The 22,095-nt window shown below is 36.9% G+C and overlaps 3 protein-coding genes and 1 long non-coding RNA gene across 6 annotated transcripts; 1 reads left to right on the plus strand and 3 right to left on the minus strand.

Annotated features, from left to right (window-relative positions):
* Positions 1 to 4,105: 4,105 nt before the first annotated feature.
* Positions 4,106 to 5,217, minus strand: LOC122756754. Its single transcript, XM_044007122.1, has 2 exons — positions 4,400 to 5,217; positions 4,106 to 4,338 (listed from the first exon to the last, which is right to left on the minus strand). Exons 1-2 carry the CDS (start codon positions 5,058 to 5,060, stop codon positions 4,106 to 4,108), a joined length of 894 nt encoding a protein of 297 aa, XP_043863057.1. The 5' UTR covers positions 5,061 to 5,217.
* Positions 5,218 to 7,969: 2,752 nt separating this feature from the next.
* On the minus strand, positions 7,970 to 8,279 carry LOC122756731. Its single transcript, XR_006356569.1, has 2 exons — positions 8,184 to 8,279; positions 7,970 to 8,127 (listed from the first exon to the last, which is right to left on the minus strand). It is a non-coding gene; the product is annotated as an uncharacterized LOC122756731 (long non-coding RNA).
* Positions 8,280 to 8,540: 261 nt separating this feature from the next.
* LOC6585799 lies at positions 8,541 to 16,632 on the plus strand. Of its 2 annotated transcripts, XM_002011389.4 has the most exons (7): positions 8,542 to 8,799; positions 8,867 to 9,439; positions 11,666 to 13,492; positions 13,552 to 14,642; positions 14,857 to 15,283; positions 15,351 to 15,843; positions 15,903 to 16,632. In XM_002011389.4, exons 1-7 carry the CDS (start codon positions 8,634 to 8,636, stop codon positions 16,030 to 16,032), a joined length of 4,707 nt encoding a protein of 1,568 aa, XP_002011425.2. In that variant the 5' UTR covers positions 8,542 to 8,633; the 3' UTR covers positions 16,033 to 16,632. The 2 variants fall into 2 exon arrangements, with proteins under 2 accessions (XP_032588950.1, XP_002011425.2); XM_032733059.2 differs by lacking the exon at positions 15,903 to 16,632 and having other exon boundaries at positions 8,541 to 8,799; positions 15,337 to 15,427.
* Positions 16,633 to 17,573: 941 nt separating this feature from the next.
* On the minus strand, positions 17,574 to 21,722 carry LOC6585800 (calcium/calmodulin-dependent protein kinase type 1). 2 transcript variants are annotated; one of them, XM_002011390.4, is made up of 10 exons: positions 21,394 to 21,721; positions 20,449 to 20,574; positions 20,253 to 20,387; positions 19,483 to 19,527; positions 19,159 to 19,233; positions 18,940 to 19,078; positions 18,597 to 18,861; positions 18,185 to 18,311; positions 18,037 to 18,124; positions 17,574 to 17,970 (listed from the first exon to the last, which is right to left on the minus strand). In XM_002011390.4, the coding sequence occupies exons 2-10, from the start codon at positions 20,562 to 20,564 to the stop codon at positions 17,662 to 17,664; spliced, it is 1,299 nt and encodes a 432-aa protein (XP_002011426.1). In that variant the 5' UTR covers positions 20,565 to 20,574; positions 21,394 to 21,721; the 3' UTR covers positions 17,574 to 17,661. The 2 variants fall into 2 exon arrangements, with proteins under 2 accessions (XP_002011426.1, XP_043862970.1); XM_044007035.1 differs by lacking the exon at positions 19,483 to 19,527 and having other exon boundaries at positions 21,394 to 21,722.
* Between the last annotated feature and the right edge of the window lie 373 nt (positions 21,723 to 22,095).

Consider the following 22,095-nt stretch of genomic DNA (forward strand, 5'->3'; position numbering starts at 1 on the left):
ATACTCGACTCCATCAGATCCTTGTAAAAGTCAAGCAGAGGAAAATTGATGGAATACTTGAAAGTGCGGGTCCCGATGCATTTTTCAATTACATACTCTGGAAGCTTACAAACCGGTTTAAAAGAGTCGCCATGCCGAAAATGCCAATTAAAAATCTATCGGGTGGTTGGTGTTCTTCCAATCAACAGAAGGCTGAAATCTTTGCGGACAGCTTAGAGGAAAGATTTAAGCCATTTAATCTTACTTCTGATAGCACAAGAAGAGATATCGAGCGAAGTTTGGGGACGCCCTTTCAGATTCACTGCCTGCAATTCCAGTCACACTTCAATAGTTTGTGTGGCAAATAAACAAGCTGAAAACTAACAAAATCCCCTGGAGAGGACTTGCTGGATAACAGCGCTGCTGTTTATTGTCCTAATCCTCAACAGTATGCAAAGACTGAGACAACCTGCTGGAAGATGGCATTGATCACAATGGTACTACATCTTGGAAAAGACCACACAGAAGATGAAGGATTTCGTCCAATCAGCCTGCTCTAGGCGCTAGGGAATATGGCAGATAGAGTGATCCTTGACCGTATCTTGCAGCTTGAACCTATCAAACAAAAAATTCTGAATTGGCAGTTAGGATTTAGTCGAGGGTACGGTACGCCGGAACAGCTTCATCGCGTGGTCAACTTCTCCCTCGACGCAATGGAGCAAAAAATGTATGCGGTGCTGTTTTTATGAACATCCAACAAGCTTTTGACAGGGTGGCACGATGGTCTTCGGTATAAATTGAAGAGCATCTTACCACCACAGCTACCCCAGCCAATCCACACATATACAGCCGATTTGCCGACTACAAATGTAGTTGCAGGATTAGAGGAGGACAAATCCAAGCATTAGCACAGCAACGGAATCTTTGCAGCCGTATGTGAACAGCTTTGAAGAATGGACTAGGGAATTAAAAAAACAAGCCACGTTTACCACAAGAACTTTGTCTTGTAGAGGCTATGCTACTATGCTGGGCTCCATAGTCCCCAAAAAGAGCTCACACAAGTACCATGGAGTTTTACTGGACAGGAAACTAAATTTCAAAGACCATACTACCATGGTACCGCAGTCGGTAATGGCGAAAGCCAGAAAGATGACGTGACTCCGTGAACAAAATTAGAGGTGCCCAAGCAAAAAATGTCAGGCGAATTTGTGGCGCACCATGGTACATGAGAGCCAGAGACATTGAAAATGATCTAAAGGTTCCTAAGGTGGGCGATATCGTACAACTATATTCGGCAAAATATTTTAAACGGCTTGGCAGCCACACAAATTTGCCAGCCAGACGGCTAACTGCCAAGCCGAGGAAATTACGCATCGCATTAAATTGAACTATATGGATGTTTTTAACACTCTCCACCAGTAACTTATTTCTTTCGTCTGACCACTGTGTCTTTAGTAAGAAAAAACCCTTTCGAAATTTGCGCATTTTGCGCTGGAATCGCATGCAGGATTTGAGCTATTTTTAATACTTCCGAGTAACAACACGAGTATACTGTACTACCTTATCTGCGTTGTTTTTCTAAACAACAAATTCTCGACTTGTCTCGACACAAACTTCTTCAAGTTTGCATTTTGTCAAAATGACTGTTTTTTTTTATCGAAACAATAGAAAACCGGGACAATTTCGTGTCAGGTCGGGACACCGGGACATTACCTCCAAAAGCAGGACATGTCCCCGAATTCCAGGACGGATGGTCTCCCTAAATAACTTTTCTTGTGGATGTACTTTCTTCATGAAACTTTTAGATTATGAATATAACATACTCGTTGACATGCATGTATTTGCCAAAGCACAGTCTCTAGTATTTGAAATAAGCCTTTATAAATTTAGGGTTGAAGAGGTGAATATTGCGGTGGGGGGTAAATTGAAATTTAAAAGTTGGTGACTCTAGCTTTAAAGATGTAGCAGATATAAATTTATTACTGGATTTCGATAATGTTTTTAATCGATAACAAAATAATGGCGCGTGGTAAACACGGACCTAGAAAACAAATTTCATGTCTCGAGCTGTTATGTCTTCTGAGATCGACGCGTTCAAACATACTGACAGATGGACGGACGGACTGACGGATAGACAGACAGACGGACAGAGCTAAATGAACTCAGCTCGTCGCCCTGATCAGGAATATATATACTTTGTGTGGTCTGCCACGCCTCCTTCTGCCTGTTGCATACCTTTAACAAAATCATTATACCCTGATTTCCCATTTTCAATGGGTATTTCAAGTACTAGAGACTTGTGCTTTGGAATGTATTACATACATATACATTTGAACATTATGATTATGTTCTGAAAGTTTCATTAAGATTGTACTTCTAGAAATTAAATTATTTAACTAATAATTTCTTATAATGTTGCTCACACTGCAGCGCAGCCCAAGCGCAGTCGCTGCTTACTGCGCAGTTAGCAGATCGCGTCCTAATACGTTCGTTTGTATGTATGTGTGCCGAAATGAAGTGCAGAGTGATTAGAGTATCAGATTAGAGGGTTCAGGGTATCTCCTAGTCGAGCAGTCTCGACTAGAGTCTTCTTACTTGTTTTAATGTAAAACTAGTTTAAGCTGCCACTAAAGGAGCAGCAGCGGGAGATTTGGCATTTTTTTAAATCAAACTGGCCCTTCATAGCATTATTGAAAATTCTGCTAGCACTCCTTCAAATTATGAAACCACACCACAATTGACACGAAAAATTCGCATACTGCCGAGGAGAAAATTGATTTTATTGAGCTCGATAACTGCGCCAATTTTCGAAAAAAAAAAAAAACTAAAAAGGCTTTTTTTCTGTCTATTCTTGAATTTGATCTAGCCGTTTAGCAGGTTTGAAAGGTTAGCATTTTCTTGCCCGGAAGAATTGGCACCACTGGTAGGGAGTCGATTTACTCGAGTTTTTCCTGCATTTTCTCTTCGTATTTGCACTGCTCGGTCACTTATTTTCACTTATTTTCAAGTGCGATTGCGGAAAAGTTTGGGAATTGCGGATAGCGGAAAATCTGGCTTGTTTATGAATCTAATCAGCTAATACTGATTTTGTTATACTCATTCAAGAAAGTGAAATGAGTATATTGGTTTTTTACAATATCCGTCCGTCTTTCCGTATGAACGCAATTAATTTCGGTACTATTGAAGCTAGAGACTAGAAATTTGGAATACATACTCGTGTATATCTCTGATTTATAAAGTGTTAAAATGTTCCGGATCCGCCCACTAAAGGCGTGCCAAATCAAAAAATACATTTTCCGATATACCAGAAAGACTGTATCCCTTAAAGTTGTAAAACTAGAGTGCTGAAATATTGCACGTGAGCTAATGTGAGCTAATAAAGATTGACGAGAAATTATATGTCTACGCCCACTGGGGGCGTGGCAAATAGGACCTGAAGATATAGTGATTTTTCAAATTCTGCTAGATTTTAAGCAATGTTGATACTAGAGACCTGAAATCTTGGTAAAAATTGTGTATATTCGCTGGTTGACCACCCAAGTCCAAAGAGCTATGGTGGATATATCTCCGCCCTCAGGGGGCGACATTTATATGCGTGAGCCATCTATATGTATATAATAATAGGTTTGATAGCCAATGATAGCACGGAAGTAAGTCTCTAGCATCAATCTTTAATCTTTATAGAATCAGAACATTAGCTTACAGCGTTCTAGCTGCAAAACTCTCTCCATAAATTGCACGCTCTGGAGTCGAACCCGTGAGTCCTCGATCTAGTGTCGCGCTGCTAGTCACAACGCCACTTAATTTCTCGAAAGTCTGATGGCAAAACTGAAATAGATTCACTGCTGCAGCGCTATACATCAAATAGAAACTAAACTAACTGTTGAGAACTCTAGCACAACAATCGCAATGTTATTTTAGGAATATGCTAGAATAACTTTGAATGTATGTGTGCACACATATAGGAAAAATATTTTACAATATATACAATGGAGGACAAAAGTATTTTGACAACAAATTGCAAAAACTTAAACTGCCTTTTTCTGCGTGCTGAGAGAAGTAACGGTACCCATTATATTTTTCAGAGAGAGCTAACATAAAAAGCTATGAGTGTTTAGTTAGTTAGTTAGTTTAGTTTAAAGCCGCCCAAAAGTTTAACGACACACTCACGTCGTTCATCAATGTAGTTATAATCATGTAGTGATTTAATTGTATTCATCTCGCCGTTAATCAATTCGACGCTCATGCAAGTAGTATCCGACATTTTTATGACCACTGAAAGCGCCAGCTCCATGTCCCAGCAAAGCCAAACGGATGACAGACGACTGACTGCTATGTTTCTCAATATAAAATACCGGTCTATCAATGATAAACTATTACTTGTATATAAACTTATTGATATTTTAGTACAAGCACTTACCATATATCAAATCACCAACCTGAACTGTTGCATACCACTCAGGTAGTTCACTGACGAGGGTCGAACTACACGAAATCTGTAGGCTGTCGTTCACTTTCCAACGAGGTGTGGCCATTGGATTTCCCAAATGACTTACCATCCTTTTTGGAGTAGCCGATGGATTTTCCAAAGAATTTAAAATTCTTCTTGTATAAGGAGCGATTTGGTAACCCAAATCCTCAAGCATTCGTCTTCGGCTAGCTAACTGAAGATTGCGCATATCGCTGAAAGGAGTTGGCAACAATTCAGTATCCTTCACTTTGGACTTTGGGGAGACTGTGACTTGAGAGCAGCCACCACGACGCAATGGTAAAATCATACGTCCACCTTGGGTGGCATCCCAATTCACATTAGTATCCTTCGTAACGGATAAAGCAGTGCCTCGACATGAAATCGGTAAACTGTCAAGCCCACCCTTAGTAACAGCCAAAATTTCCATATTCTGAACATTTTGCTGCGATTCAATTGTATTAGGAATGGACTTTTTAGGTGCCCCCACATTTAATGAAATTGGTCTTGGCATCAAAAAATCGTTGAAGTTAGGAATCATAGGTTCTTTTATCTCTTGCATTAGTATTTTCTCATGCTTCAAGTTGACCGCACTATTTTCACGTTCTTCCATAGTCTTTCTATCTAAGCCAAAGATTTCAGACTCATTATTCGCCTTCAAAATACAGTTTCGACATTTGAGTATATCCCACCCGAGCCAGCCATTTTCATCGGTTAATTTGGACTCCACACAATAGCGACCTATTTAGAGCACATCGAATAACGAAATAAGAAGTTTTCATTATTGCAAAATACTTTCCAATTTCATGTTTTTTACTGTTCCAAGTCACATAAACCACACGATAACTTTTATTTTTATACTCATTCACCAAAGTGAATTAGTATATTGGTTTTATGCAATGTCCGTCTTGTCCTTCTCTCCGTATGAACGCAACTTTTTCGGCGCTATGGAAGCCAGAGACTTGAGAAATTTGGAACACATACTCGGGTATATTACCGAATTATAAAGTTTAAAAATTTTCCCGATCCGCCCATTGGAGGCGTGGCATGGGAAATGTATTTTCCGATATGCCAGAAATCATATTAGTTGAAATGCTACAAAGCTGGAATTTTGAATGTAGATCCACGTCGACCACTCAAGATCACAAGCCATGATATATCTACTACTACTGATATATCTACGCCCATTGAGGGCATGGCAAATCGGGTAAAACTGTATCTCCAAGAGTTTTACAGCTAGTTTAATATCTGATATTAGTTACCGATTAATAGACAAATTAACAAGCTAACTATTAAAGGCTCACATCGCTAGTTCTGTAAGACTTCCATCTCCAACATATTGTGGTTAAATAGATTTAAAAAAAACAAGTAAGAAAGCTATAGTCGAGACTGCTCGACTACGAGATCCCCTGAACCCTTGGAGCAATAGATATTTCAATAATTGTTCGCGTCTTTCAGCTTACACAAGAAACAATTCTAAAATATTATCTTATTTTCAGCTGTTTCTGGGATTTAGCTTATTTTTATACCCTGAACCCATTTTCAATGGGAAATCAGGGTATAATGGTTTTGTTGAAATGTATGTAACAGGGAGAAGGAGGCGTGGCAGACCCCACAAAGTATATATATTCTTGATCAGGGTGACGAGCTGAGTTGATTTGGCCCTGTCCGTCTGTCTGTCCGTCTGTCCGTCTGTCCGTATGTATGAACGCGTCGATTTCAGAAGATATAAGAGCTAGAGACTTCAAATTTTTTTAAAATGTCCGTAATTACAGCGCGCATATCAAGTTTATCATTAAAAATCGATAACTCATCTCGATCTTTTTTATCGATAAAAAACCTTATCGAAACCCAGTTATAAAATTATATCTTCTACACCTTTATTGCTAGAGTCTCCAAATTTTTAATGTATGCTTATATGCAATTTATACAATTTCGGTTTTTGTTAAAATTTACCCCCCACCTCTAAATTCACCCCCTCACCCTCACTTTTGTAAAAAGCGTATTTCAAATACTAGAAACTTGTGCTTTGGCAATTACATGCATATTCATGTTATAATCATAATCTAAAAGTTTCATGAAGATCGTACGTCCATAAAAAAAAGTTATTAAACAATTAAGTTCTCATAGTAAGCGCACACTGCAGCCCATGCGTGTTTATGCGTGGTTGCTTGTATGTGTATGTGTGTGTGTGTATGTGTGTGTGTGTATGCGTTTGTGTCTGTATGCGTGTGTGTGAGTATGTGTGTCTGTATGCGTGTGTGTGTATGTATACCTGTGTGTGCGTACGTGCGTGTGTGTGTGTGTGTGTGTGCGTGTTTCTTGTGTAAGCTGAAAGTCGCGAAAAAGTATTGAAATATCTATTGCTCCAAGGGTTCAGGGGATCTCGTAGTCGAGCAGTCTCGACTATAGCTTTCTTACTTGTTTGTCCTAATTTGTGTAATGTTTTTTCTCGGGGAAAACGGCAACACAAGAAAAATATACAAATTTAGAAAAAAAAATTGTTGTCCTGTTTTCTCATTTTTTTCAAATAAAATGATGTTTTTTGTACGATGTTTTGTAAAAATGTTACCTCCACTAAATTTACTGTTTTAATAGAACTATTTCTATACATCACAATGAACTAAATTAAGCAGAAAACGTGCTGTGAGCTAAAAGTGCTAAATAATATGTATGCGTGTGAGGAACCTCTACTGAGAGTGAGAGGATGTTCAACAAAGCTGGACTTCGTGTTAGCGAAAAATCCAAAAATGTTGACATGCTAGTAGAGCTGGGAAATCCATCGAGGGCTCCATCGAAAGTCTCGATGAGACTTGTGAAATGCGATAGATCGATGGAAATTTTTCGATTTCGATCTATCGAAGTTGTTGTGAGTTAGGTACATAATACCACTGACCAAAGATCACAATAATACACAATATCAATGAAAAAGTTCTTACAGTATTTGCGTAAGTATTTTACAGGGATAATAACATTATAACATTATGAATGTTAAAATAATATTTATGTATTCCAGCAAGTTCTGCCAAGTCAGAAGGAACATTTTGAAAAACAGGATTGATTGCTTCGGACCGAAAGTCGAGTTTAAAGTCAACTATAGTCAACACTTTGGTACTTATGAACAAAAACCAATGGCTCATTAATCAATTGACTTATATTTGACATATTCTGTCCGTATCCATCTGGTAAGTTATCAAAGTGAAGTGTTGCCGAGTGTTGCCACCATCGATGGATTCGATGGATTTTCCGATGTTTCATCGATACATCGATGTATTTGACTGAAAAATCCATCGAAACATCGATGTCTTCAAACATCGATGTTTCTCCAGCTCTAATGTATAGTATGGTTAGTGACAGCACTGCTTCTTTAATTTGAACATGTCGATAGTCCACTAATAACACATATCGGTTACAGCTCTGTTCTTGTAGTCGTTAGAGCTGTAAAACTATCGATGGTTGCAACATTCAATAGTTTCGATGGTTTTACAACAATTATTCAATAGCAAACTAAATAAATGCATATTTAAAAATAAAAATAAAATTTTTAATAAACATTTATTCTTCTGCCAAGATCCAAGAGTTATGATTAAGAAAGACAAGCATGCCCACATGCTTAGCTTTTAAGGCAGCTCGTCGTTCCGTGATAATCTGTCCAGCCACCAACACCAACGAAAATTTACCTACAAATAAATACTTATTTTTATACTTAATTGCTTCTTATAAATGTATTTCTTACCAAAAAGAGCCGCCGACTTGCGAAGTTGCGCCAAAGTAATTGATGTGCAACGCACGATATCATCTCTATCGATAGTATAAAAACAATCGATATGGACGCAGAAATAGAAATATTCGATAGATCGAACGTTCAATCGATAGTTTTACAACACTACTAGTCGTATCGCGTATTTATTATCGCCGAACTCTTTTAATTATATACATGTAAAAAAAAGCGCAATAAAGTTCGCGTCTACCGGACCTAGAAACTTTGTAAGAAAAAATTGAAAAAAATCACTTGTCTGAAACTGGTAAAACAAAGAATTGTAAATGATATAATTCTATGGGACTAAAACAAATAGTGGCGGCAATACAATTTTTCCCTTGTATGTTACTCAACACTAGGAGAGTACCAACACATGCAAATAAATAAAACAAAATTTTTTCTGAAAGTCGTCAGCCCGTAAAGACGATGACTGAAAAATACACTTCTGAGTTATTGGGTGTTGTTATAGCCCAAATAGCGCAAACTATTGGGTATAACAGAACCCAGAGTGTGCCGCTAGAACTGCTAGAGGACATTTTATTGCGTTTTATCCAAGAACTGGCACGGGACCTACACAGCCAAGCCGAGCACGGTAAATACCTTCTCTCTAAATATTTACATGCGTACAGTCAGATATGTAATTATATTATCCAATATAGCAAATCGCATTGAGCCAAATTTGAAGGATGCAGTGCTGAGCCTAAAAAATGTTAACATTAACGTACCCGAGCTACTAGATTATATTGGAAATGTGGAGCCAATACCATTCGTTCGCGAAATACCAGCATATCCAGTAAAGAGAAATTCAAACATGAATTTCCTAAAGCCCGGCAGTGTAGAGACTCTCACGAGGCCCGTTCACATATTTGAATACCTGCCACCGATGTTGCCTACAGAACCAACGCCAACTGTCTCCTGTTCCAACTCTACCTCCTCAATCAGATGGCCAGAGAAATCGGAGCACGAACATCTTCAACTATGTAAACTGGAATCAAATCGAGAGTTTACAACGACGAAGCTAATTCAAGATGTGAAGAACCACTTTCCTGCTACGGCAACTGTCGTCGGTGGAATATCGAAGTTGTCCACTCAAAATTCATCCTCTACTGACAACTTGGATCATAATGGTCATGCAATACGAGAGATCAGTAGCGTCGTTATGACGACTGGAGGGTTCATATCGCCGGCAATTGAGGGCAAATTACCAGAAGCTTACGTACCAGACATTATTGGTGAGTACCCAGACAATTATTAATAAGCAACAATAACAAGTAAGAAAGCTCTAGTCGAGACTGCTCGACTACGAGATCCCCTGAACCCTTGGAGCAATAGATATTTCAATACTTTTTCGCGACTTTCAGCTTACACAAGAAACACACACACACACACACACGCACGTACGCACACACAGGCATACATACACACACACGCATACAGACACACATACACACACACACGCATACATACACAAACGCATACACACACACACACACACACACACACATACACAAACACATACACACACAAGCAACCACGCATAAACACGCATGGGCTGCAGTGTGCGCTTACTATGAGAACTTAATTGTTTAATAACTTTTTTTATGGACGTACGACCTTCATGAAACTTTTAGATTATGATTATAACATGAATATGCATGTAATTGCCAAAGCACAAGTCTCTAGTATTTGAAATACGCTTTTTACAAAAGTGAGGGTGAGGGGGTGAATTTAGAGGTGGGGGGTAAATTTTAACAAAAACCGAAATTGTATAAATTGCATATAAGCATACATTAAAAATTTGGAGACTCTAGCAATAAAGGTGTAGAAGATATAATTTTATAACTGGGTTTCGATAAGGTTTTTTATCGATAAAAAAAGATCGAAATGAGTTATCGATTTTTAATGATAAACTTGATATGCGCGCTGTAATTACGGACATTTTAAAAAAAATTGAAGTCTCTAGCTCTTATATCTTCTGAAATCGACGCGTTCATACATACGGACAGACGGACAGACGGACAGACGGACAGACAGACGGACAGGGCCAAATCAACTCAGCTCGTCACCCTGATCAAGAATATATATACTTTGTGGGGTCTGCCACGCCTCCTTCTGCCTGTTACATACATTTCAACAAAACCATTATACCCTGATTTCCCATTGAAAATGGGTTCAGGGTATAAAAAGGATAGTATGTAACAGAGAGAATACGCGTTCTATCGAACGCATTAGTCTCGGAACCTACAAGAGATCTCTACCTCTTTTGAGTTGAAATTTAGTCAATACTGCAAATTGATTTTGTTGAGAAAGAATTTTCATATCACTAAAGGGCCACTTTGCAGACTACTTTATAGACCATATATATCATTAGAATCCTTTAAGTAAGTGTCAAATAAGGAAACTAGTCCAGGTGTCCGACTAGGAGATCCCCTGAAAGCCGTTCCTTATACAATATATAAACATAGCATGTAAGAAAGCTCTAGTCGACAATGCTGCCTGAACCCTTCTAAAAATTGATATTTCAATAATTCATCGCGTCTTTCTGCTTACACAAGCAAAAAAACACAAACACACATATAGGCATGCACGTATAAACACGCATGGACTGCAGAGTGGGCTTACTATTGGAACTTAATTGTTTAATAACTTTTCTTGTCGATGAACTATCTGCAGGGCTTTCAATCGATAATAAAATATGGAGAGTAGTTATCGATTTTGAGAGAAAAGCTTTGAGATCGACGCGTTCATACATACGGACAGACGGACGGGCATGGCTAAATCGACTCAGCTCGTCGCCCTGATTGAGAATATATATATATATATATATATATATATATATATATATATATACTTTCTGGGGTCTGCCACGTCTCCTGCCTGTTACATGCTTTTAACAAAACCATTATACCATTTCCCATATCCCATTATTTCCCATTTTCAATGAGTTCAGGGTATAAAAATGATTCATTAAAAGAAATGTACACTTTCACTGCCAGCGCAGGTAGTCAACTAACTACGAAGAATATAATATGTATACAGACAATGATTTCCATTCTAGAATCACAATCGCGATATAATTATGTTTGAACGGACAGCTGCTGTTTGTTTGTGAATGAATGTGCTATTTTAGTCGATAATGGTTTTGAGTTACACCTGTGATGAATTTACAGATTCTATAAAATTCGGAGTTTCGATCCCCTTATGGCCTGCATATGATCTATATATATATATATATATATATATATATATATATATATATATATAAGAACATATATAAGTTAAGCGCTCCCACACTAGAGTACTATGAACTGAACTAAATCTGTTCAACTGGTTAGGTTCTCCCCTTGAATGTCTGACTGGACTCTCCAGCCTGCTTAGATTGTCGAAAGTCTTAACTTATATAATAAGAACAGCCATAACATGTAATAATACTGAAAGATATACATATTTGTTTTTAGAAAAATTCAAAGGGCTAGACGCACCTTCTATTCCGCATGTGCCTAAATTATTGGAAATACAAAAGGATGCCACAAATGATGCCGTTGATATTTCAAAAATAAAAAAATTGGATTCTCTAGAGCTTTTGCCAGATATTGCAATGATCGACCAAAAGTCCCCATGTGATGGTCCGACCATATCGAATGAAATTAATAAAGGTAATGAGGAAGGAAGCTCTGCTGCGACAGGAGCGACAGCGTTTGCAACACTAGCCCCGAACACAAAACTTAAGAAAAGCAAAAAGAAAAATATATCTACTGGTCAGACGACAAATGATTCAAGTTCTGTAAAAGCTGTGGATAAGGCTCGGCGGAAAGCTTTGAAAATTTTTCAAAAGTTGTCAAAGAATCAAATTGAAGGTGGCAGCAGCGGCAGCAATGTGATTGACTTGAAGAAAATGAAAATCCTAAATCGTGGCATATTATCCGATTTGCCAGATGGTTCAACAGAGCGAGCGCAATTTGAGAAATTGATAAAAAAGCAAACAAAACTAAGGCAGAAGCAAATAAAATACCAAAAGCAACAACAGCTTCAGGAGCAGCCGCAGCAGCCGCTATGTCAATTTCAATCAACTTCCAAGTTCAGTATAGATGCAATGAACACTATGCCAGTGAATCCATTCAATAGCGTAAATCCTGAACCACTTGAGCAGCCCGTGAGTGAAGTGGGATTTCTTCCTCCTGCTGCCATGCACTTGGAAGACAAAGAAGCATATAACATAGCCACAGCGCCCAACTTAGCAATTGAATTGATTGACGAAATAAAACTAGCTAACGAACCAGATCGGAATAAATTGAATATTTTTAAGAAGATCTCCAAGCAAAAGGCTAGCAAATTGAATGTTTCTTCGAATGCATATGAAAATGCCAACAATGTAGCATCGCCGTTAATCAATTTGCCATCCGGTACAACTATAACACCAGCACCGCCAGCCCCAAGTGTCAATGAGAATATAACTAATACTAATTCAAATTTGTCATTGGGTAATTTGACAACATACGATTACTTAGACACCTATCCGCAATTGCCTCCAGCAGCAACCAATTTACCGAATAATGATTTGAATAAACCAAAAAAACGTGGCCGTAAACCAGGAGGCAAAAATCAATGCAGGCCTCAAGGACCCTCATTAACTAACATGTCGTCCATACCTTCGTCTATACAGATACAAAAGAAAACAAAAGCCTCGAAGCTGAATCCAGTTTATACATATCAAGACGGTACTACAGTGATGCCAACCTTGTCCACTGCTGTCCCCATACCCCTAACATTTCATATGCCTGTGATGGAGCCCCTGAATCTAAGTCATGTCGATCAATTGAAAAGTAATGTAAATTTTGCGGACAATCAGGGTGAAAACAAGGTTCAAAAACCTAAAGAAAAAAAGGAGAGAAAAAAATCGAAAACAAAATATCAGGACAGCAATATTATTGACAATACGCGAGAATTGAATAAAAAGATTTGTTTAATGGATTCAGATATGAAAATGTCGAAGGACTCAACGCTTGTCATAGGGGCGGAATCGGATACAAAGCTAGTTGGAAGTCTTAGCTTTGCAAGTAACTCTGGGCCAAGAACAGCAAACAATTTTTCAAGCTCAAACAATGAGCGAAATATAATGCCAATGCTACCCTTATTGCACTTTCCTCCACGACCTGGCCTAATACCAACGGGTCCAGGCTTATTTCCACCGAATTTAACTGGCTTTAACAAGTCGGTTGCCTGCGGCACGGCCTCTAATTTAATTATGCCACATTCGTTTATGAACTTCTCAGCTACAGCTCCGGGTAAGCATGAAACATATTTAGAGTTTAGCTCAAGAAATGTTCTAATTTTCAATTCACAGATAATAAAGCAAATGCTCTGAGTGGAGTAATGCCGCTGTCAGACATTCATGTGGAGCGCAGCTATTGCAATGTTGCGCCGCTGGTGCCAGACTCTATGAAATTGCCAACTTTGCCAGTTGAAGGCGTTAACCTTAAGTCACCCCATCGAATGCTAAGCAACGAATTAGCTGATGCAGAAGTAGCTCATAGATCAACTGTCGTTCAGGCTGATAATGATGACACCACTAACACTAGAAAGGCACAAGCCAAATTATTGTCAGCTGCAACAGGCAACGTCGGTGATCCCATTGAGGTATCCGATTCGGACTCAAACGACGGCGAATCCAAGGCTAATAACAGTCTATCACCTCGTCACAAATCAAACATAAAGCAACCGTCGAGTCTTATGAATCCAGGTATTGGCATTGAAGCATGTCAACTATATGCGATCAATTCCAATCCCTTGCTGCAACCACAATTCAATAGGCAACCTCATACAGAAACTTTAAAAATGCGTCAAACTGATGAGAACTTATTGTCCGTTGCGCCACCGCCACCACAACCAACGACAGCAACAGCAACAGCAACAGCAGCAGCAGCAGCAGAAGTAGGAGCCGCAGCAACAAAACAAACAACGGCAGCAACGACAACACCATTTAAGATAAACTTCATGGGTAGCGATAAATTTAGCCTTGCTGGTGGCGCAGATCTAATACCCCTGTCGCGGATTGACAGTGGCTTGGCATATTCGTCCTTGACAGTTCCATCAACAAGTCTAGCACTTGGCGCCACTTCTGGTGCACCAACAACCACATCCGCTGATGCAATAGCACCAACAACAGCAGCAGCAGCCGAACCACATTTCCTTGGAACTCTTGGCTATGACGATTTAACGATTACCCCAACCAATAGTATGACAATCAGTGAACTTAAAATTCGAAAGTTGCATAAAAAATTTAAAAAGCCTAAAGAGGGAAAGATAAAAAAAAAGAAAGACAAAAAAGACAAAATCCGCAATAAATGTAAGGCGGATGATATGGATGTCTTATCTAGTGAAAAGATAAAAAGCGAAGAGAAAAAATTAAGAAAGGATAAGAAACGAAAAAAACAAGTAAGCCTTCCAAATTGATTTCTCAAACAATTATTTTATATTTATCAAAGGCATGCAAGTAATTATATTCGTTTAAAGATCATTGCTAACCTTTTTTGAGACAACTTTTCGATTTCTCAACAAACATGATCAATAATCAACGAAATTATATAATAAGAATTATCACTTCTAAATTTAATTAAAAAATTATTTTATATATATAATTGTTTTATAGTTGCCAACGGATAGATTACAAATAATGAAAGAGAACCACGAAGCAGGAGAAGGAAGAGGAAGCAGTGATATGAAGCAATCAAAAAATATTACTGTAGGTGCCGTGGGTCTTACAGTAGTTGGAGGAGACGTCGACGCTTTAGCTCCATCGACAGTTGGTCACTCAATACCGATGACCCCAAATTTGATAGCGTCACCCAAGTTAGACCTCTCACCTAACCACGTACCAAAGTTAACACTAAAGCTTAGTGGAAGATCAACACCCTCACAGCCCACAGTCGACGGAATGGATCATGAACATAATGCGCTAGTAACTAATACAACGGGACACCCTCCTCAGACGGCAAGCACATTGACTAAAAGGGAGCATTCGCCAGAATTGGCTAGATTCTCGCCACTTGTAACTCGAGCTCCGAAGCCAAAGCAATGTAGGCAATAGAATTCTAAAATTAAATACTTTTATGAAGCGTAATTCAATAAGTGATCTTGTTTTAGGCGAAACGCAAAATTTGAATTTATCTATGGCCCCATCTGCTTCTGTTTCTACGGTTAGTACCAAAACACAGGCTATTCCACCCATGATGTCGCCGGCGTTGACGATGCCACTGATAAGTACCCAGCCGCCAGCTCTATCTGCTCTAACTGGAGCCACAGCAAACAATTGGACTTCAAATGCGGCCACATCAACAATATCGGCTAGTTCGGTTCTATTACCCCAACAATTAATGCAGCCAACCTCATCGTCATCATCGTCCTCATTGTCATTGTCACCTTTAAAGCAGAGCTCAAGACCTAGTGGAGCATTGAATGCAACGAAAGTATCTGACGGCACGCCCACTCTAACAACGGCACAGAGTGCAGAACTAAGTCGTCCTTCGTCTTATGTTGATGCTGATGGCTATCGCATCTGGATTTGTCCGGCATGTGGAAAAGTTGATGATGGCTCCGCCATGATCGGTTGCGACGGATGCGATGCATGGTATCATTGGTGAGTCTGTGTACTTAAAAATATCTTTTTTACATAATTATCATGTTTGAACATTATAGGATATGCGTGGGCATACTTGTGGCTCCAAACGATAATGAAGATTGGTTTTGTCGCGTTTGCGTATCTAAGAAAAAAGTGAGTGGCTCCGAAAAAAAGAAGAAGCGGAACAAAAAAAAGTTAACTTCTTAAATAGCGTCAAGAGGAAATTTATAACTGATTAAATATTAATCAATCTATGTATGTGTATATCCAATTGCAATTGTTAACTATTAGTTAATAAAAAATAAATGCTTGATGTCATTTTGGTCACGATTTGTATACACCATAGGAAATGCAAAACCAATTGAAGGTATTCAGCTGTGTAGAGTATAGTTCTATAGAATTTTTGCAATAATGTATGTAGTGTATATAATGTACAAGTTTATAATATATATTATTAGATAGAATAGTTTTCAGTCCAGCAAAATATATATATTTCATATTTCTCAATCGCTGACGTTAATTTAAATTTAATAATATGCAAAAACTGTTGACTAATGGAAGTAACGATATAGTAGAAATTGGAAAAGACATCCATGATTAGCTCTGTATGCCGTAATTTGTTTTTTTTTTTTTTTCCTTTTTAGATTTCGATTTCACAATTAGTAGACATATTTAGTTGTATAGAAAAATTATACACATTTAATTAACTAGGGCTCGAGTTAATCAAAGCATATTAATTCGGATTTAATTACATATTAAATGTAATTTGGATATAATGTTCCAGCTCATTAGATTTGATATAAACAACAATACGAATATTTTACAGGGTACAAGTGCGAAAAGCTTGCGAAAATATAATATATAATATATATAATTATTTAAGCATTAATATTTAATTTTAATAAATATACATAGGTTGTAAATTATTTAAAGTTCATATAACTACAGAAACCAATTTACAAAACAATTCTTTTTTTTATTAAAAAAAAACAGGTAAGGAGGCTCCAGTCGAGTCTGCTCAACTGGGAGATACCCTGAACCCTCTAAGCTGATATTCTATTCATTCTGCACTTTTATGCATACACACGCACGTATATCACGCGCTCTGCTGACTGCGCAGTTAGCACCGATAGCCCTTGGGCTGCGCTGCAGTGAGGGAAATGTTATGAGAATTTATTAGTTGAATCCCTTGTAGTAAGACTATCTTTATGAAACTTTCAGAGCTTGATCATATTGTTATAATGTGTGTACATTCTAAAGCACAAGTCTCTAGTACTTGAAAAAAGTTTTTTACAAATTGGGTGCGAAGGGGGCGTGGTATCCAAAATCTGTAAGTTACAAAATCTTTGTATCCGTTAACTTTATATACAACGCAAATTTCCAAGGTCTAAGTGTTCAAATTAGGCTGAAAAAATTAATTCAATTTATCGATTATTCTCTATAAAAACATATCGAGTGATTTATCGACAAAATATGATTTACTTGTACTACGTATAGTATACACGAGTATGCATGCGGAATTCCACCCCTCCAGCTCTTATATCTTCTGAAATCGCATTGCTACACAGACGAACAGGGCTATATCGACTCAGCTTGATCAAGATATATATATATACTTTACGCGGTCTGCCTGTTACATACTTTTAATTATACCCTGATTTTCCATTTTCAATGGGTTCAGGGTATATATATATATATGTGATTGACCTCAAACTATTTAAATATGATGCTGCAAAATGTATACCAAATACTCTATGGATACGCCAGGTTCATCCCTCAGATTTAATATAGCATTCATTTTGTGCTTATGGTCTAAATACGCCTGTTTAAAAAATGTTAGTTTGCTTTGCCACTGAAACTACAATTTGGCGAGATTCTTTGGTGATTCTTAATATCTGCGTGCGGGGATTCATTTAAAGACGGCGCGCTCGTTGCTGAGGATGATTGTTTGATAGCTCCAACATTTGCTTCGCCTTCGGCATCTTTAACACAGTTTCGGCCATTTCCATTGTCAGTTGCAGTTGCAGTTGCAGTTGTTGCTGTTGATGTATTGAGAGAGGAATGGCCATCTGCTGATCCGCTGCTATTGCTACTAAGCGCCATTCGCTGCATTTGTCGTATGACTGTTGCGGCATAATATGCTTGCTGTAGAAGTAGCACAAGACGCAAGTATGAGACATATACATATATAGGGGCAATAGTTTAACTTACCTTCCATCGACTCTTAGCAAAGTTTTTCTTCAGCTGCTCCGAGACAGTGCCATGAATATTCTTGCTGCTAGCCTCATTACCAGATATCCTAGAAGCGAATATTATTCAAAATTAATAGAAATTTAAAATAGACTCTTGTTGAACTTACCATGGATGTCCCAAAGCTTGCTTGCAAGTATATCGCTTTTCTACATTGACACACATTAAGTTTTTAATAAAGTGCTTGGCTGACTCGCTTATTTCGTCCCAATATGGCGAATCGAATTCAAATTCACCTTGAAAAAAAATATATTGTTACAAGTAAAATATTTTTGGAAATACCTATTATGTAAACAGAACTATTCGATCCAAGCCTTGAAAACTGAGCAAATTATCCATGCTTTACCAGTAGATCTAGGATTTACTGCGCTTTCATGACCATTTGTAATGGATTCAGAATAATTGAGCTTCATAGAAATTAGGAATTGTAGCATGATTTATTACTGAATTCTGTTGGTCTTTGTACTGCCGAATTTACGTGTCGCATCGCTCGATAAAGCTAAATATATAATTAAACACACCTTTAAGAATTTGTGCAAATAAATTGGCATCGTTTTCATCATAAAAGGGAGGATATCCGCAAAGTAGTATATAGGATATAACGCCTATGCTCCATACATCAACGGCTTTGCCATAAGGTTTTTGGGCGAGCACTTCTGGTGCCACATAGCCAGGAGTTCCGCAAGCAGTTGCCATAATTCCCGAATCCTCCATTTTTGATAAACCAAAATCACTTATCATTATTTTACTATCATCTTCTGGACTGTAGTAAAGTAAGTTTTCGGGCTGTATAGCAAAAAAACATATATATAACAAAATAAAAATATTATATTATAATATGCAATAATATTTTGGATTGTTTACCTTAAGATCTCTGTGTACTACGCCCTGCTCATGCATATAGTCTACAGCCTCTAAGATTTGTCTAATTAAGTGTGATGCATCCTTCTCCGTATATGAGCCCTTCTCTACGATACGATCGAACAACTCTCCACCTGTTACCCTATAGAAATAGTTATTTTTATATATCTTTCTTTATTTATATTAATTCATATGAGAATGTTTTAAGTTCAATATGCATACAATTCCATGACCAGATACACCTTAGCCTTGTCTTCATATGTCTCAAGTAGTTGCACTATATTCGGGTGGGTGAGTCTGTAAATACAACAAACCAAAAGAAGTAGATAAATAGACTTTTATCACAATAATTTATTGAAATTGAAATATTCATTGTCTTTAGGCTCTGCTGAGGATACTTGAGTTTGGTGCCCTCTAGTAAATTTATGGGTAATTTCGGACGAAATCTATCTAATTTAAGATTTAGTTAAATCTCTTTTGACTTAAAAACGGGATATTTTTAATTGTTTTTTTTTTTTAGTTTTTTGAATTGGGATCAAAACTCACCGCGTTCCATTCGGACTGTTGCCATCAAAATGGTTTGCACTAAACCTACATAGAAAGAAAGCAGATTAAATGAAGAAGAAAAATTTACAAAGTAAAATAATGAGAACATAAGACAAAAAGGAACACAAATACAGTACAAATGTTGAACAAGATAACTAATCTTGAGTAAAATAAAGTGAACTATCTATTCAATCATAGATAAAAATAAAATAAAAAAGTATAAGGGCTGCTGATCATGCAAACATAATGAAAAATATAATACATATACAAATAGAGAATAGCAGAAATAGAGATTTCTTAATGCCCTCATATATTACTGTATTCCTTTGAAACTCTCTCTGTTTGCGAATCACTTTTGTATTTTTAATGTGTGTGTATGTAAGTAGTCAACAGAGAAGATTTGAAATATATTAAACTTATAAACGTCCTTTAATATATTCGGACAGTCTTCATTGAATACAGATTTTGTCCGCTTCTATACTTCTTCCTTTCTTGTCTCCCTTCGTATCTTTTTACTCTCGATCTTAATTTCTTCTCCTCTAAGCTCCAAGCCTGTTCCCTTTTCCTCTTTTATTTTCCGCCTTCTTTCTTTCTGCTTCTTTCTACTTTGCTATTCTGCTTCTCTTATTCTATTCCTTTTCACATTTTTCTTCTGCTAAAAAGTCGATGTTTTCATAAATGTGAAGGAGCATTATGCAGTCGATTGTGTCCGATTGCTACGCTTTAGCTTTCTATATCTATATATATACATATCTCGAAATCAGACTTACCTTCGCAGAACACGTATTTCATTTTCCAAAGATTCCTCTTTTCCTTTCAGTGCCTTTTTATCAATGATTTTAACTGCAAAGTGATCGCCCGGCGTATCTTTGCTTTCCGCTAAGCGTACTTCGGAAAATGCGCCGCTTTAGTTTGTTTAGTAGAATTTGTTAAGTATGTAAGGACATTAATAGATTATTTACTTACGTTCCGAGTAGACCGTGCAGATTGTATTTCTCTTCAATTGAGACCTGTTTGTTTAGTTCCTTCGTGTCCTTCGACTTGGGCCTTTTGCCAGAATCTTTTTTGCCAAACAGTGGCATCACTTCAAATCTTTGTATTAATAAATTAATCAAGAAAATTTAATTTTGCAACTATAATAAATGACAAAATAGTAAGTACATACATATACTACTGTAATACTGCTTATGATATAATTTCAGTAAAAATTGGTTTATTTATTTATATATAAATGTTGTACATACGTGCGTACGTACATGCAGTCAATAAAGAAACATGCAATTATTTTGAGAAGTCAAAGGTTATTTCCCAACTGATTAGGTTTTAAAAATATTATTTACAATATTTAATACACATGCATGCATACGTTTGTACATGTATGCATACGTCTAATACGGAATTCATGGATTTTTCTACAAATATTTAGATTAGCTTGAGAACTTTGTAGATCTCGAAAATCAAATTTATATGCATACATACATACTATATCAGCTCAAATTTCTTGTTGTATGTGTTTGCACATAGGCATTTAAATCTAATTTCTGTTTACATTCATTTGTTTTAACTATACATACATATATGTATATATGGGTGTGTGGTTGTTGCGATATTAAAAATAATTTTCGTGAAGTTGTGAATAAACTCCGATCGATTTATTTACGCTGAAATTAAACATGAATATGTGTGTATGTGTATGGTTATTGACAAATACATATTCATATTTAATTACATATAAATATATATTCATAAAAATTTTATGACCAGAATCTGTTAGTAGGTATACAATATTCAAAGCGACTTATTGTATTTATATTAATATATTCTTTGCAATTTGCGATTTAAAAATGGTATACACATATTATTTTTATGATTATAGTAATAAATATTTAAGTGACCATACTAACGACTTACATATAAAATCACGGCTTAAATTATATACCACAATATTCAAATTCTTTTAAAACAACGATTCAAATACAAATATATTACACTTTCCAATTTTATTAACATTAAAGAACTTAAGTGTTCGCAAAAATAATGTAATGTGAATTATATTGATTTTTCAAGTCAGTGCAGATCTTGTTCAGTATATTTTACAAATTATTGTTTGGTCACACTATCATCGCGAAGCTTAGAATCAGTGATTTAACTTTTTCAAATCGAATAGAACTGCAAATTTGTTATTTTCCCTAAAAATATTTGAATAAAAAATGAAAAGACGAGCAATGAACGCTCGTTGCTGTTCCTGCAAAGGGAATACGTACTTAGGTATGGAAGCACAAATAATGCATTATATTCGATTCATTCGGCTGTTATCGAGCAGCGATTAATTTACATATTTTTATATCTACTAAAAAGACCGCCAATTCAATTTAATTCAATGTCTTGTGTACTGATTTTCCTGATCCGCCTTAATAATACCACTCTTGATTTATAATATATACGGGTTTGGGTTGTGAATAAGTAGAATCATTAGAACGTTTATACTAAAAGTAAGCGCATTTTATTTTGTAAATTCATTTATGTACATACATATGCCGTCAACTCTAAAGCAATATATTTCAACGTCTCGAATACTAAGCGATAGATAGATTGGATCGTTTATTGGTGTCG

Source organism: Drosophila mojavensis, unplaced genomic scaffold (genome assembly GCF_018153725.1).
Source record: "Drosophila mojavensis isolate 15081-1352.22 unplaced genomic scaffold, ASM1815372v1 contig_151, whole genome shotgun sequence".
In the NCBI taxonomy this organism is placed as follows: domain Eukaryota; kingdom Metazoa; phylum Arthropoda; class Insecta; order Diptera; family Drosophilidae; genus Drosophila; species Drosophila mojavensis.

Excerpts from the sequence above, each read along its gene's own strand:
- LOC122756754 (XM_044007122.1), bottom strand. The coding sequence starts at position 5,060 with ATGGAAGAACGTGAAAATAGTGCGGTCAACTTGAAGCATGAGAAAATA. Across the intron at positions 4,339-4,399 it reads GGTTGGTGATTTGATATATG|ACCGGTATTTTATATTGAGA; the intron begins GTAAGTGCTTGT and ends TATCATTGATAG.
- LOC6585799 (XM_002011389.4), top strand. The coding sequence starts at position 8,634 with ATGACTGAAAAATACACTTCTGAGTTATTGGGTGTTGTTATAGCCCAA. Across the intron at positions 8,800-8,866 it reads ACACAGCCAAGCCGAGCACG|CAAATCGCATTGAGCCAAAT; the intron begins GTAAATACCTTC and ends TATCCAATATAG. Across the intron at positions 14,643-14,856 it reads ATAAGAAACGAAAAAAACAA|TTGCCAACGGATAGATTACA; the intron begins GTAAGCCTTCCA and ends ATTGTTTTATAG.
- LOC6585800 (XM_002011390.4), bottom strand. The coding sequence starts at position 20,564 with ATGCCACTGTTTGGCAAAAAAGATTCTGGCAAAAGGCCCAAGTCGAAG. Across the intron at positions 18,862-18,939 it reads TAGTACACAGAGATCTTAAG|CCCGAAAACTTACTTTACTA; the intron begins GTAAACAATCCA and ends TTTGCTATACAG. Across the intron at positions 18,312-18,596 it reads ATTTGCACAAATTCTTAAAG|GTGAATTTGAATTCGATTCG; the intron begins GTGTGTTTAATT and ends TTTTTTTTCAAG.